The following is a 14,821-nucleotide window of genomic DNA, read 5'->3' on the forward strand; positions in this document are numbered from 1 at the left end:
GAATTTGCAAGAGAAAAAGAGCAGTTATGTGATAGATGGTGCATAGCCAAGAAGGTTGATCAAGATTTTGAAAGTCCCAAACAACTTTTACTACTTGAAGGGTTTGATAACTGTGTCCATAGTGACATTAAAATATATTTTGATGAGCATATGGTCGAAACCTTGCAAAATGATGCTTGCACTGCTGACAATTATTCTTTAGCTCGCAAATTTCCATGTGTAGGCAAGTCTTCAACTTAACAATCTTCTGGCAGAAACGCATTTCAGTCTTATACAGGCCTTTCTAATCCTCAAAGATCCTTGTCTCTTCCTACATGTACCTATTGCACGAAGAAAGGACACGTTATCTCTGATTGCCAAAAATTAAAAAAATAAGCGTTAGAATAATAACAGACCCATTGCAAATGCTCAATTTTCTAAGAGATTAAGGTCACGGTCATATATAGAAGCAATATATGTGTTGGGTCTAATGAATACTAGTCTGGTGTTATTATGGAGAATTATGAACCATTCATATCGAAGGGTTCTATATCACTATTGGGTGATTCGGCCAATAATATCCATATAAAACATTTTAAGAGACACAGGAGCCTCTCAGTCTTTTATTGTCAGGTATTTGCCTTTTTCTAAGAAGTCTTCTAATTACAGTGTTCTTATTCAGTGAGTACAGTGCGGCTTTGTTAATGTTCCTCTCCATTGCGTACATTTATCATCAGACTTCGTATTAGTACCCGTGACAGTCGGAACAGTGTTTAATTTACCCGTTGAAGGTACTCATTTATTACTAGGCAACGACCTAGCGGAAGACAAGGTTGTGACCTTGCTTGGATCAGAAAGTCGATCCTGTTGAAAAAGGATTCCCTGTGTTATATCCAGCTTGTGCAGTTACCAGAACTATGGCAAAGAAAGCTGTTGAGAATGATGTTGCCAAGGATAATATTCCTTTAGCTGACACATGTATTGGTCAGGATTTTGATGAGGTCAATTTCACTCTTTGTTTGGATGAGTCAGAAAGTATCGATCACAGTGATCCTCTTGTAACTACTCATTCTCCTTATTCAGTTCAGGATGACAAAGGATACTCACCTGTCTTCAAACAAGAAAAATATCCTGAGATCTCTTGCTTGTCGCAAAACGTCATTAGTGAAAATGAAGACACTGAAGTTCCTGTCTGTTGTTTTACTAATAATGGAATTATTATGTGAAAATGTAAACCTTCCTAGGTACCTGCTGGTGATATAGTTCTGGCTCTTGTACCCATATCACTAAATCATCATCAGGCCAATTATTATGGCTCCTACACGGTTGACAGAAAAGTAAATGATTTAAATTATATCATAATACTCCTGGGTGGCCATAACAATAACGTTTTTGGCACATAAACATGTTAAATGAACATATTTAAAGTGATAGCCAGGTGAAACATGAAACTAATTTAGTTGCATCTGTAAAGCACAGTGAAGATTTAAGTGAAGGAATATCATCGGACTCTACTGATATTGGAGTGACACATCTTCGGAATTCAGAAATTATGGACTAGAAACTTTCACATTTGCAACAGCAGGAAGAAATAACTTAAATAATTATTAGTTAAATATAAGCAATTATTTATATATGTTTCAACAAGGACAAACAAAATGTTCTATGACATTGAAATCGTAAATTCCAAACAAGCGAAACAACACCCGTACATGAAGAAACCTCTCAGACAGGAATAGTTGGAAATATATATTAAATATTTGTTGGAGAATGATTTCATAGAGATGGTCAAAAGTGACTGGAGTTCACTATGTATACTTGTTCCGAAAGCAGATAAAACTTTCCGTAGGTGCACTGATTATGAGAAGGTGAATGGTGTGACAAAATCTGATTCATTTCCATTACCAAGAATCGATTACTGTATTGATCAGCTCGGAAATGCCATGTCACTAAACGGAAAGAGCAAACGAAATTTCACCATTCGTGACTCCAGATGGACTTTATCAATGTAAGGTGATGCCCTTTGGGATGAAAGTGTCGTCAAGTACTTTTCAACGTATTATAAATATGATCACCTCTGATCTAGATCATTGTGATGCTTACATCGATGATATCATCTAAAATGACACCTGGAAAGAACATTTAGTGATAATTTGGGAAATTATTTGACAGACTAACAGACGCAAGTTTTACCATTAATTTTCAAAACACGGCTTCTGCTCTACTAGTGTAAGTGTTCTAGGACATATGGTGGAAAATAGGCAAGGTCAACCTATATATACCTAGGTCAAGGATATCTCTGATTTCACTTCGCCTGTTATTGAAAAGCAACTGATGCGATTTTTCGGTTTGGCTGGATAATATAGGAAATTAGGTTTCAATATTTATAGAATCGCTGAACCCCTGACAAATGTATTGAGCAACAAAGGCAAGTTCCTTGTTCCAGTCAACCCGTTTCTGCTACGATGGATCCTCATTAATTGCTTTAAATGATCACTCCTTGGCTCTCCACATTATATTGTGTTCTAGACTAAACGAACTGACTCTACATTCATCATTACCTAAATGTAAACAGAAGCGAAAAAATAAACGTTGCTTCAAAGCTGGCCGGCGTAGAACGGGAAGAAAAATCCCAGTTATCTCCCTTATTTCTGCACAACCGTGTAAAACAATTCGACCGTTAATTTAGATAACCTAATTCAAATCCCTATTAATTAGTCAACTTTTGTGTCAACTGTCCAAGAAATACCTCTGCGCAGTGCATTATTCAATGCCCAGTCAGTAGGACCACCGGATAAACGAACAGAAATAGTAAATTTTATCAACCACCAAAATGTTCACATATTTTTCCTGACCGAAACTAGGTTAAAAACATCAGGCGATGAACCCAAGTGTGCGGATCTAACACCCACTGGTTACTCCATCAAGTCGTTCCCCCATAATTCTCGCGGAAGTGGAATTGCTGTCATCACAAAGAACACCATGATAAAACGTCTCAACTACACCACAACATTCAATTTCGACCACACATCGTTTGAATTAATCCAAACCACACTCACACTGGAGGAAACGTCAGTCCATTTTATCTGCCTATACCGCCCTGCTCCTAGTAGAAAAAACAAGCTGGCAGAATCTCTCTTTTTGGAACAGTTTCCGAATCTCTTGGACTATGAAAATTCGATAGGTGGCAACCTGATTATTCTTGGAGATTTCAACTTTCACTTTGACTGTCCCCGAAACTCAAATACATCTAAACCCTAGCCATGCGCGTCAGCCCAAAAGTCCCGGTGTTGTTTCTGAACCGGCTGGTCAACTGTAGACATGTACTTCTCACTAAGCCAGAAGTGTCGTGAGTAGCAGATGTCCCTCTACATCGCATTGATAGACATAACAAAGGCGTTTGACCTGGTCCGTCGGAGCGGACTCTTAAGGCACCTGCAGAAGATCGGCTGCCCCCCCCCCCCCCACGCTCGCTGTTGTCAAGTCGTCCACGAGAACATGCATAGCACAGTGTGCTTCAATGGTGCAACATATGAGGCCTTCCAGTTACCAGCGGAGTGAAACAGGGCTGCGTCCTTGCGTCGACGTTCTTTGCGTCTTCTTCTCCATGCTTCTACAGTTCGCCTTCAAGGACTGCAGCGAGGCAGTGTACATCCATACCACAGCTGACGGTAAGCTGTTCAACATCGCCCGTCACCGTGCTAAAGCTACAGGCATTGAGGTCCTCATCCGTAAATTGCTCTTCGCCGACAATGCAGCCTTGCCACACAGGGAAAATGGACTGCAACAGTTGAAATGACTTTTCTGGTACGTCTGTAAGGAATTAGGCCATCAGTTTGAAGATAACAAACGTCACCATCGATTTGTACAACTTGGAAGTTGTTGAGAACTTCATATACATCGGTTTCACTATCTTCAGCTCGTTCTCCATTGATTATCGGTGAACGGCAGCATTGCCAAGGCATCAACAGAGATTGCAAGACTGTACTGGACTGTCTAGAACAACCCCAAACCTCACTGTGAAGACGAAGCTGCGCATCTACCAGACCTGCGAGCTCAGATTAATGATCCACAGCAGCGAGACTTGGACCACCTATGCACGACACAAGACGAAATTCAACAGCTTCCACCTGCGATACCTGCGGAACATTCTACGCATCCAGTGGTAGGACGGAGTACCCAACACAGACTCTCTGGAACTCGCCAACATCAATAGCATGTTCTCCATTCTCAGCAAGGGGCGCCTTTTAGATTCGATTCTTAAAACCGTAAGTTCTTCTCCTCCTTTATCCCATGTTATTTTAGGGAATTAAATTATTTGTTAAATTTTACAAAGCTTGTTGTCTTCACTTTTTCCTTGTTACTGTTTAAGAGAGCCTAAACACGTAACAACATACATACATACATACATACATACATACATACATACATACATACATGCATACATACATGCATGCATGTATACATACATACATACATACATACATACATACATACATACATACAAAATTACATACATACATACATACATACATACACACATACATACATATATACATACATACATACGTACGTACGTACGTACATACATACATACATCCATCCATACATGCATGCATGCATACATGATACATGCATACATACATACATACATACATACATACATTCTTGGCATCCGTACGTCTACGGGAGACGATGGCATAGCTCCAAAGTACGCTTTTGCTTATACTTCTTTTTAGCTCTCTTTTCATACATACATACATACATACATACATACATACATACATACATACATACATACATACATGCATGCATGCATACGTACGTACATACATACATACAAAAATACATACATACATACATACATACATACATACATACAAAAATACATACATTGATACATGCATAATGCAGAAACATTATTTACGTTACAAATCCCAGCATTCGACAGGCAACCTCTGCCTCACGATTGCCAAAATGGTCATTGCAGACTCTTCCCCATGTGCCATTAAAACGGAGTTCTAGGAGTCCTTTGTTGCTTGTACCATGAACAAGCCGCGCTGTCAGTGTATGGGCTGTAACAATGAATATATGACTGAGTGTTCCCCTTTACAAACAATCTGAATCTGGATTAGCAATTTAGATATATATAAGAATGTGATCTGCGCTGTACTTGTATCCGTTAGCTATGCTTGTGTGTGACAGATATATGAAGCGTGAGGTGATTGAATGGACACAACCACGAATAATAGCAAATGATGTTAACGTGCAGATATACATTTCTGAGAAACAGTATTAAAAGTAGAGTCACTAGCAATTCTAATACAAACTGCACTTTGATTCATGTAGACAAACGTGGATTTGAAAATATGTTTGCCTAATCCAAGAGACAATATATATATATATATATATATATATATATATATATATATATATATATATATATATATATATATATATATATATATATATACAGTGTCATTATACGTTTGTTTTACTGAATCAATACAATGTCTTGATATGTTCTTCAAATGGATTTACGAAACCACTTGATATTTGTTCGACCTGGATACATTAAATGCTTGCTTTTAAGTTGATACATACTTGACATACTCGTCTGCCCCTCTGTCTTGTGCGTCAACAGTACCACTGTAACATAAATGAATACTTGGGTCAAGATGCTATGTATCATGTTAAGTTTATTTACTCGATTTTCTAACATATGCATTCATACGTTTACAGGCTCGTATGCACATAGACACATGTAGCGATACATATATGTCTGAGGACCAACGTATTATAAACATCCATTGCAATTAAGGTGCAGTGTTCCTGAAGCATGCATATGTTAACGCACACGCTTACACCAACATGTATATAAGCATATATATATATATAACGACATATAGATTAAAAAGTCGCAATATGGCAACGATAGAAACGCTCAGCTGGAAAGGGTGGGAAAACTTCAAACATACCATACTGTTCTCTCAGTGAATAGAAAAGAAAACATGCTTTTGTTCATTATACACAAACGTGTGGAATTGATGGGTACTTTGTAGGTAACAAAGAAACGCTTCCTAGTAATCTATAATAAAATCGATAGTAAGAATTCTCAGTCCTATTAAAACGATATTAAGGTCTGCTATGCAATATTTGGCAAGAGGAAAGGACACTAGCTTTTCTAACCGTACCTAGGTACTCATCAAAATACACATTTAAGTCACAGCATAAACGGCACGATTGTTCCTGGTCCGAAGTTTTCATGTCTTCTTTATTTGCCTAACACAAGTCATAAGTACCTTTCCTTCTGTAAGCCACATAAATAAGTTAACGCAGTGAGTTGTTTTCGTGCATAAACTAAAAGTGACTATTCCCATCGATATGGTTCAAATCTTGCTCTTAGAAAATGAAATACAGGTCTGGGTCGTTTTACCATGTACGTTCATCCTATTTCCATTACTTGAAAACAATAATGCGAATAAATCTCAAGCATATAAACGGAGACTAAGCAATATAAAGTAAACCAAACATGACTAAGGTTTATTATGTGGATACAATAAGCATGCGTACGTATTTATCTAAATGTAAATGGCATCTCATCACTGCAAAGTAATTAATTATGTTAACTGTGCACATTATTAGATACGATATACTCTGCAGCAAATCATCTGCTAACATAAACCTTACTCCTACGATAATTTACCAATAAGTTGAACGATATTTATTTTCAGATTAATATCAAGTGACTGCTTTGCTTATCTGAAATTTCTTCAAGAAATCACGTGGCTCAGAGCGCAGCCTAGTAAACATTAATGCAGTTAATATAATTAACATACATCGTACTTGTTATAGACATAGCCAAGTTTACACTTGATTGATATTTCATGTATTTGCAGTAAATGCTTTGTAATATATTATGTCAACGGCCGCAAAGTAGGACAATATATATATATATATATATATATATATATATATATATATATATATATATATATATATATATATATATATATATATATATATATAATGCTACAAAAATACCTATTTGAATAATTTAGCCCAGACAACAAAAATATGATATTACCAGATATCGACGCAACAAGTACCGCTTTAATCCAGAAATATTGAAGTTTCCTCATAATTGCTGTGTAATTGGAATGCAAAAACAATGTTTCTAGATGACTGGAAATCCTGAAGTCACATATAGAGCTTAGTCGTATAAATGATAAAGTCTATAAGACGATGCAATATTATAAATCGCAGAGATCAAGGCTACAACCGTGTCAGAGGAATGCCTTATCAAGCCTGGACGCCATGGCGTCAATACTTAACACGATCGAAGGTCAAACAGCTAAACAGGTGACATACTGGCAGACTTTCACAGGATTTAGGACCAAGCATGTATGTATGTATGTATGTATGTATGTATGTATGTACGTACGTACGTACGAACGTATGTATGTATGTATGTATGTATGTATGTATGTACGCAAGTACGTTTGTATGCATTTATACATTTATGCATGTAAGCACGTAAGTATGTATGTATGCATGCATGGATGTACATCCGTACGTACGTATGGATGGAGTGACGGATGGATGGATGGATGGATGGACCGCCCCGGCAGCCTAGGTCGTTACAGCGTAAGATCCGAATATGGGTGGTGGCGAGTTCGAGCCCCGGCCGAGTCTTACCAAAGACCTATAAAAATGGTACTAGTGGCTGCCGAGCTTGATGCTCAGCATTTGGAGGCTAATGTTAGCACCATGGGCCTGATATCAGTGTCAAGTGAATGGCTAGGACATGATTTATGTGGTATGATGCCCCGGCCCTAGACGTGGCAATAAACGGCAGCACTGAAGACATCGTAGCGTGCAAGAACAGATGAATGCCTGCCAGCCTGCGTATGTATGTATGTCTGTATGTCTGTATTTCTCTATGTATGTATATATGCATGTGCGTGATTAGCATTTTTAACGTAGCTACGATGTATGGTAACCACTTAATGCTCAGTGCCAAGCGTGGCAGCGGTTAGTAACATTTTTGTAAGTCTTTGGCATGGCTCGGCCGGGGTCCGAACCCACGACCTCCGAAGTGAACATATATGTATGTATGTATGTATGTATGTATGTATGTATGTATGTATGTATGTATGTATGTATGTATGTATGCATGCATGCATGCATGCATGCATGCATGTATGTATGTATGTATGTATGTATGTATGTATGTATGTATGTATGTATGTATGTATACGTATAAATGGGTACCCGAGTGGCCAGGTGGTCTAAAACGTTCACCATTATGGATCACTGCCATGTCACCTCTGCCTTCGTGGGTTTGAGTCTCGGGTTCGGCCAATATTTATATGAGAAAGCTTGCCGGTAGCTTATCGTGGGTCAGTGGTTCATTCTGGGTTTTTTCGGCTTCTTCCACCACCATTTATACTGGCTGTCATGTACAGCCTATCTTGTGCTGAAACATTGCGTTAAACCCCATTGCGTTATAATACCAACAACAATGTATGAATGTATGCGCATATTATTGCGGGTATTGTGTCTAGACATAAACGGGTAACGTGGCTCCAATTCTGATAAAGATTACTAGATGATTAACTTTGTATGATAGGTCTTTCATTAATGAAAACATCTTGCGAATATCAGAAGGGATCATAATCCAGTGAAAGACTTATACGCACTGAACTTAAGTAAGCTTCAGTCTCGTCATTGCCTATCACATTGTGATATTCCGGTAAATCTGCTCGGGGTTTTATGCTTAAGATCTGAATATTCAAAATACCTGTCTTCACCTAAGAGGACGTAATAAATTTAACACCGTAACGTAATGTATTATCCAGACGAGGTTATAATTTAACAGATTTGATTCAATTTATTTCAATATAATATAAAACTATTATCTGACTAACCTTTGCTTTTTTATGTGAAGAAAAAATGCATGCGTGTGTGTTCACTTCAGGGAAATCGATGCAGTTCATTATGTAGAGTAGATGTACAGATGGTGAAACTGCTTTCCACAGACGTCATCATCCTAGTGCCCATTTTCATGCAGGTGAGGTTTGTAAATGGTTGCATTACCTTGCTGGTCCATGTCCGCATGAAAGTAATCTCCCTTTGGACTTAACGTGCCGGTACACCATTTACTGAAAATACCAGGGTTGAGGTATTACAACTTTAAAAGTTTGAAAATGAAGAATTCCTTTGATAGATAATCCTGGTATTGTGGACATTTTTGAAGATGATGTGTAGAATCGCTCTCAGGTTAGAGACTCAGACAGGATATATTGGCTTTATTTCCCATATTGATCAAGGTTCGCAACTGAATAAATGATGGTATCTGACCTGGACTCATTAAACGTAAGCCATGCCATCATAAGGTCTTCACTCCATTACTTTCGCCCCTAGCAAATGGCTAATTAATCAGGATGAGGACTATCTCCCCAGCACCGACGTCTCATAATCAAACAAGTGATCACAAAATTCTAAGAAATCCTAAAAATGGAGAGCTAGATACAAATGCGCCTACTCCAAATTTATTTCAATACTAAAAGGCTTTCATGGGGAAATATGTAGGTCACCTACCACGTATCTATCCATAATCAATCCTGATTTCGCAGCAATAATTATATGTAGCACGTGAGACGCTTATGAAATCATCATAGATGTCGTAATATACATTATCCATTTGTTAATCAACACGCGAAACCTCATCGATCCCATGATGTCCTTGATGAGCAATAGATCAATCGATAAGGCAATCATGATGATATTTGGTGCATTGTTGCTACGCGCGACCCGATCCTATGGATGTCATCAGTCGATCTTCAAAATCGTGGTTTCAACACAGTTAACCAAGAACTTATCTCTCCTTTGGGTATAGTATTACTGCCTACCTGCAAAGGTTTTAGCCTCCTTCTTTTCTTGCTCGTCAGCTCGAGTGTAGACTAGGGTATGTATACATCTGTTTGTTGCAGCTGCCGTTCTTTATCCACTTCCACCGTCTTAATCATTTTAGCTCGACAACAGGGAACTGAATGTTGGCTTTCGATTGTTGATAATTATATTCAGTAGCTTCTGCTCACTAAACAACGATTTCAGAGCGTCTGTAATTTCTTGCGGATAATCGCAACTAATGCCACATTCGGCGGAAACATTCGATAATAACAGTTCATCCTATTAATCACATACAGCAGTTATCATTGGTCTGTGTCACACTTTAGTGGAAATGCTGATGGTATCACTATTTGTGTCTGTTTATTTGTATCTGCCGTTTTCCAATACGGTGAGCTCTGTGTCTGCATATATCGTCTGGGTCAAACTCTAATTGGTCGACGAGAAAGGCATGCACTAAATCCAAACGGTCCTCGTTTATGACCTCTGGCAAGTCATCAAATATCAATTTGTTCCATCTCTGTCGAGCTTCAAGGTCTGGCACAAGCGTTTTTAACTGTCTCCCTCTAGCACTAACAGCCGCACAATTGTCATATTGTGGAGACAAATCTGATTCAATTTTCTCAATGGCGCTTGCCAATGGAAACATTTTAGCTACATCATAAATAACAAAAACATCAGTTATCTCTAATTGCTTTGGGAATCTAAGTATATCGCTGATTAACGTAAATTACATCTGTGTTTTTATGTCTAATCCGTAACAATAATCTGGCTGGTTTTGCTTATTTGTCAAGCATGATATCATCGAAATCCGCCAGATTGTTGATATCGCCGTTTACATCCTCATTATCAATGCCTGTGATGAAATCAATTAGATCGTCTCCAATCACATTTGATTCATTTAATTCCTTAAGAATATTATATCATCGTTGGTCATCCACCGATGGCGCTAACAAATAAAGTCTCATTTGAGCCACCTCGATATCCGGTTGAGCAAAAGTTGATTTTTACCCGACCAAATGAACCGATTATAATAGCGTGAATGAAATTTGGTAACACTGAATTAAGCTTGACCTTTGATTTCTCACGTGTTGCTGAAACGTTAATCACGTTCATATTGTACAAATATAATATTATTCATAATAATAAATTTATATTGTGTTCGACGCAAGACAGTTACTAGTAAAAATGTTCAGAGAGCAACCACCTTGAGAAATAAGAAGCCGGAACTTACAGATATATGAGTAAAATGCGGCACACAAAAATATAAGTTTGTGACGATGAATCGCTCTGCATTCAGCAATGCGAGCATTGCTCCCGATGATATTGCTAACGCACTCGGGCAAACACCTGGTTCAAAATGAGCTAATCATTTTGGTGAAAAGCATCTTCACGGATATAATTATTGGTGTCCTGGAACTGATAGTTCCCATATTTTTTCATCTCGTGTTGTTACATTTCTCTGTAACACCAATACAACTTTTGCAGCTGTTTCCGTGATGACAAAAACAAATTCTGCTGGAGCCATGATTAATCTTTGTCAACAGCATGAATTATCAGATGATGAACCCTGAGTGAATTTTCCAATAATTTGTTTGAAAATATATTTGTTGTCTTGTTTTTCTTTTGTCGGTACGAACCTATCGCAGAGGTTACCCTTAACGACGTTAACATCTTAGTGTATAATTTATATCGTAATAATACTATGAGAGCCCAAATGGGCTGTATGTTTTTGCACTCCGCTGCTTAGATTGACATTGGTATCTGGTTTATTGAAAATGACAGCCGAACCAAAAAGGTATGACCGGATGAATACTCGCTGCAAACTCGGATGATGAAATCCCCGCAAATCCAGTAAGATCGATGATTGCTAGTAGCCCGTTTATTGAAACTTTAGTCATTTCGTGTTTCGGATGACCGAATCGCTCAACACATGAATGACACTCACCAATTCCAAGAAAAGCCCCAGTAAAGTCAGCTGCTTTGTCATCAGGGATTAAATTGAAACAATTATATTTTTTGTTCCAAAGACCATCATGACCAAACTCCACATAGCTCAGTGACATATCCTAGAGAAATTAATTTGGTTTTGAACGCCATGATTTTTTTAGTTGGGCTCTATACACCACAACAGACGACGCCTTTAAAATGTTTTCAGTAAATAGTTGTTGTCACCATTATATTTTACTATCTTTATGTTGATGGTTCAATCGTTGATAACCTTATAAACTTCTTGTGTTGCTATTAGTGTTATGACGTGATTTTGATGAAATTTGAATCTGCTTTCGATTTTGGTAATGTGATTTTTTTCCCCAGTGATATATAATAATAATGATAATAATAATAATAATAATAATAATAATAATAATAATAATAATAATAATAATAATAATAATAATGTTTCTCTAATAAACCTTTCACAAGTAGTATAATGATTAACCGAACGTATAATAGTTGTGCATGGATGATGATGGGATCTGCCGTAGCTTTTGGAAAACATTGCCGTGGGACTATTGCGCAATTCATTTACAAAGTGTCAGAAAAGAAAGTAATGGACGAGAACCTTGTCTCAAGTTGTAGTCAAAGGTAAAACACAATTGTGTCTTACGTGTAGTGCATGAGGCTGTAGAGCGTTGAAACGATTCTTCCAGATAACAAATGCTGATGATTATATGAAAATAAAAGGCATTCAAGATTATAATGTTTCGTTTTTCAAAAGTAACGAAAGTAATATTAGAGACAAAATTATTGCATAATGGAACAAGCAAAGATTAAAGTCAATAATATTGATGAGTTTGTGAAGCACCCGATATTTACTAATCACGTAGAGAGCAGAGCGGATGTTATACGACATTGTCGTCTTATAAAAACTGTAGGAAATATCAATATAGTTGGTTATATTATGATCGGCATTGGATTTTCTAGAAGTGAAAAATCATGCCCACATATTTATTTACGAATGTTTATATGGCGTAATCAAAGAAAGTCTTGTGATTGATCATCTTAATTCAAATACAAAAGATAACAACCTTAAATATCGTCAAGCAATCACCTCAAATAAAATAAACGTGGAAAAGCTGGAAAATACAGACAACACCAAGGTGGGTTAAATCCATCAATCTTCATACAAGCAAAGCAAAAGAGTTTGATTCAATGTACTCTGCTGAAAAATATTTTTTATATTTATACCGTTTCTACTAAACGTAGCTAAAGGTATAACCAATTCTGCTGCCTCGAGGAGGCTCAACCAAGGAAAGAAATAGAGTATATTGATCAGTAAACAACCACATATTCAAGATCTTTTGTCAATATTAGCTATGATTTGGTCATCCGGTGACTAAAACATCAACATTGTTTGATTTCGGAGAAAAGAACAACGAAGCCACGAAATTGCACAACGGGAATTATAGCAATTGTTTCTTACAACTATTGGTTCCTGAAACAGGGCTTTGAATAAATTTTTGCGTCATTTTCACCCACGTCTGGCCGCCGTTAGGTCGGTTGACCCCATAGGCTCCGGTTTCATCTACCTCCAGAAGAAAAGAACATGTACGATCCATGTACCGAAATTATGTGACTTTTTTCTATAACTTTTAGGTTCCGTTTAGAGCGTTGCTAAAATGAAGGAAGGTATGGATGTAAGCCTCCTGTACAGATCACATGGTATGTGGTAGAAGTGTCAATCATTACAAACGTGTTCTCATTTGTTTGACTCAGACATATAGCATGTTGTCCCACCCATGCACATTATTCTGACACCAGACACACCGTTCCTCAAACTAACCTTTTAATCCTTAGCGTCAAGCGAGGCAGGTGTTAATACCATTATTATAAGTCTTCCGTATGACAGGCGGGGTTCGAACCCACGACCTCCCGCATCCTACATGGACACTCTAACCACTTTGGCCGCCGGACCGGTGTTTAACTTTGAAATTTTCCTGCAAATGTTTCGGATACTCGTTCACTGTGTAGTCAGTTAACTTCCTGGAAATAATTGACTTCACAAAACTGACTACTATAACGGCAGCAAAAATAATAATATAATAGAAACACCAGTAATAATATTACTAACAATGTCGACAACAATGCAAACAATTATGATTATCATTATTTTTTTAATTATTATTACTAGTATTATTATTATTATTATTATTATTATTATTATTATTATTATTATTATTATTATTGGTAAAGATTTTGTTGTTATTGCAATACTACATTGATAATATTTTAAAGCAACAATACTACTTTTACTACTACTAATCATCATCATCATCATCATCATCATCATCATCATCATCTGCTTTACGAGATGCATTTTTTGGATCATAAACGGAATATATGCCCACATCACGATATGATGAAATGTGACATTTGTTCACGTAAACGGATGCGACACAGACGAAGACACTAGCTGTAACGTGATCAAAGTGAGCGAGGCGTGTACAAGAAGTGTAGTCAGTACTTGTAGTTTCTGGACGAATGCCATGACATTAATTTCATTATTGTGCATTAGAGATTCCATTGTCTGTTACTAATCATACACGCCAAACGTAACCTCTGTATGTTATTATAGCCAGGAAAATCCAAAAAGTGTGAATGTTTGGTAAATTTAGATAAATATATATATATATATATATATATATATATATATATATATATATATATATATATATATATATATATATATATATATATATATATATATATATATATATATATATATATATATATATATATATATACGGTTGTGCCAAGCAGCAATGGGTCCCTTTGGGAAACACCCAGTAATGTACATCCAACGTTTTATTCATATTCCACGACTCATCCCCATATCAGATCCATGGATAATGTTCACGTTGCACATCCCTATATACCATCATTTTGCAAATAAAAGCACGCTTGCTTTCTCGCACGAGTCTCCATGCTT

The 14,821-nt window shown here is 37.0% G+C and overlaps 1 protein-coding gene across 1 annotated transcript in view; it reads right to left on the reverse strand.

Moving 5' to 3' along the window:
* LOC149790736 (scavenger receptor cysteine-rich domain-containing protein DMBT1-like) overlaps positions 1 to 14,821 on the reverse strand; it is a 200,847-nt gene that overhangs the window by 45,576 nt on the left and 140,450 nt on the right. Inside the window, exons 39-42 of the mRNA XM_089973259.1 lie at positions 10,376 to 10,545; positions 7,067 to 7,214; positions 5,584 to 5,628; positions 4,907 to 5,054 (exon numbers count right to left, since the gene is read on the reverse strand). Coding sequence (XP_089829385.1) covers positions 4,907 to 5,054; positions 5,584 to 5,628; positions 7,067 to 7,214; positions 10,376 to 10,545 — 511 coding nt within the window. The remainder of the gene's footprint in view (positions 1 to 4,906; positions 5,055 to 5,583; positions 5,629 to 7,066; positions 7,215 to 10,375; positions 10,546 to 14,821) is intronic.

This window comes from Sinohyriopsis cumingii, chromosome 10, assembly GCF_028554795.1.
Source record: "Sinohyriopsis cumingii isolate HCF-2022 chromosome 10, ASM2855479v2, whole genome shotgun sequence".
Taxonomy (NCBI): Eukaryota; Metazoa; Mollusca; class Bivalvia; order Unionida; family Unionidae; genus Sinohyriopsis; species Sinohyriopsis cumingii.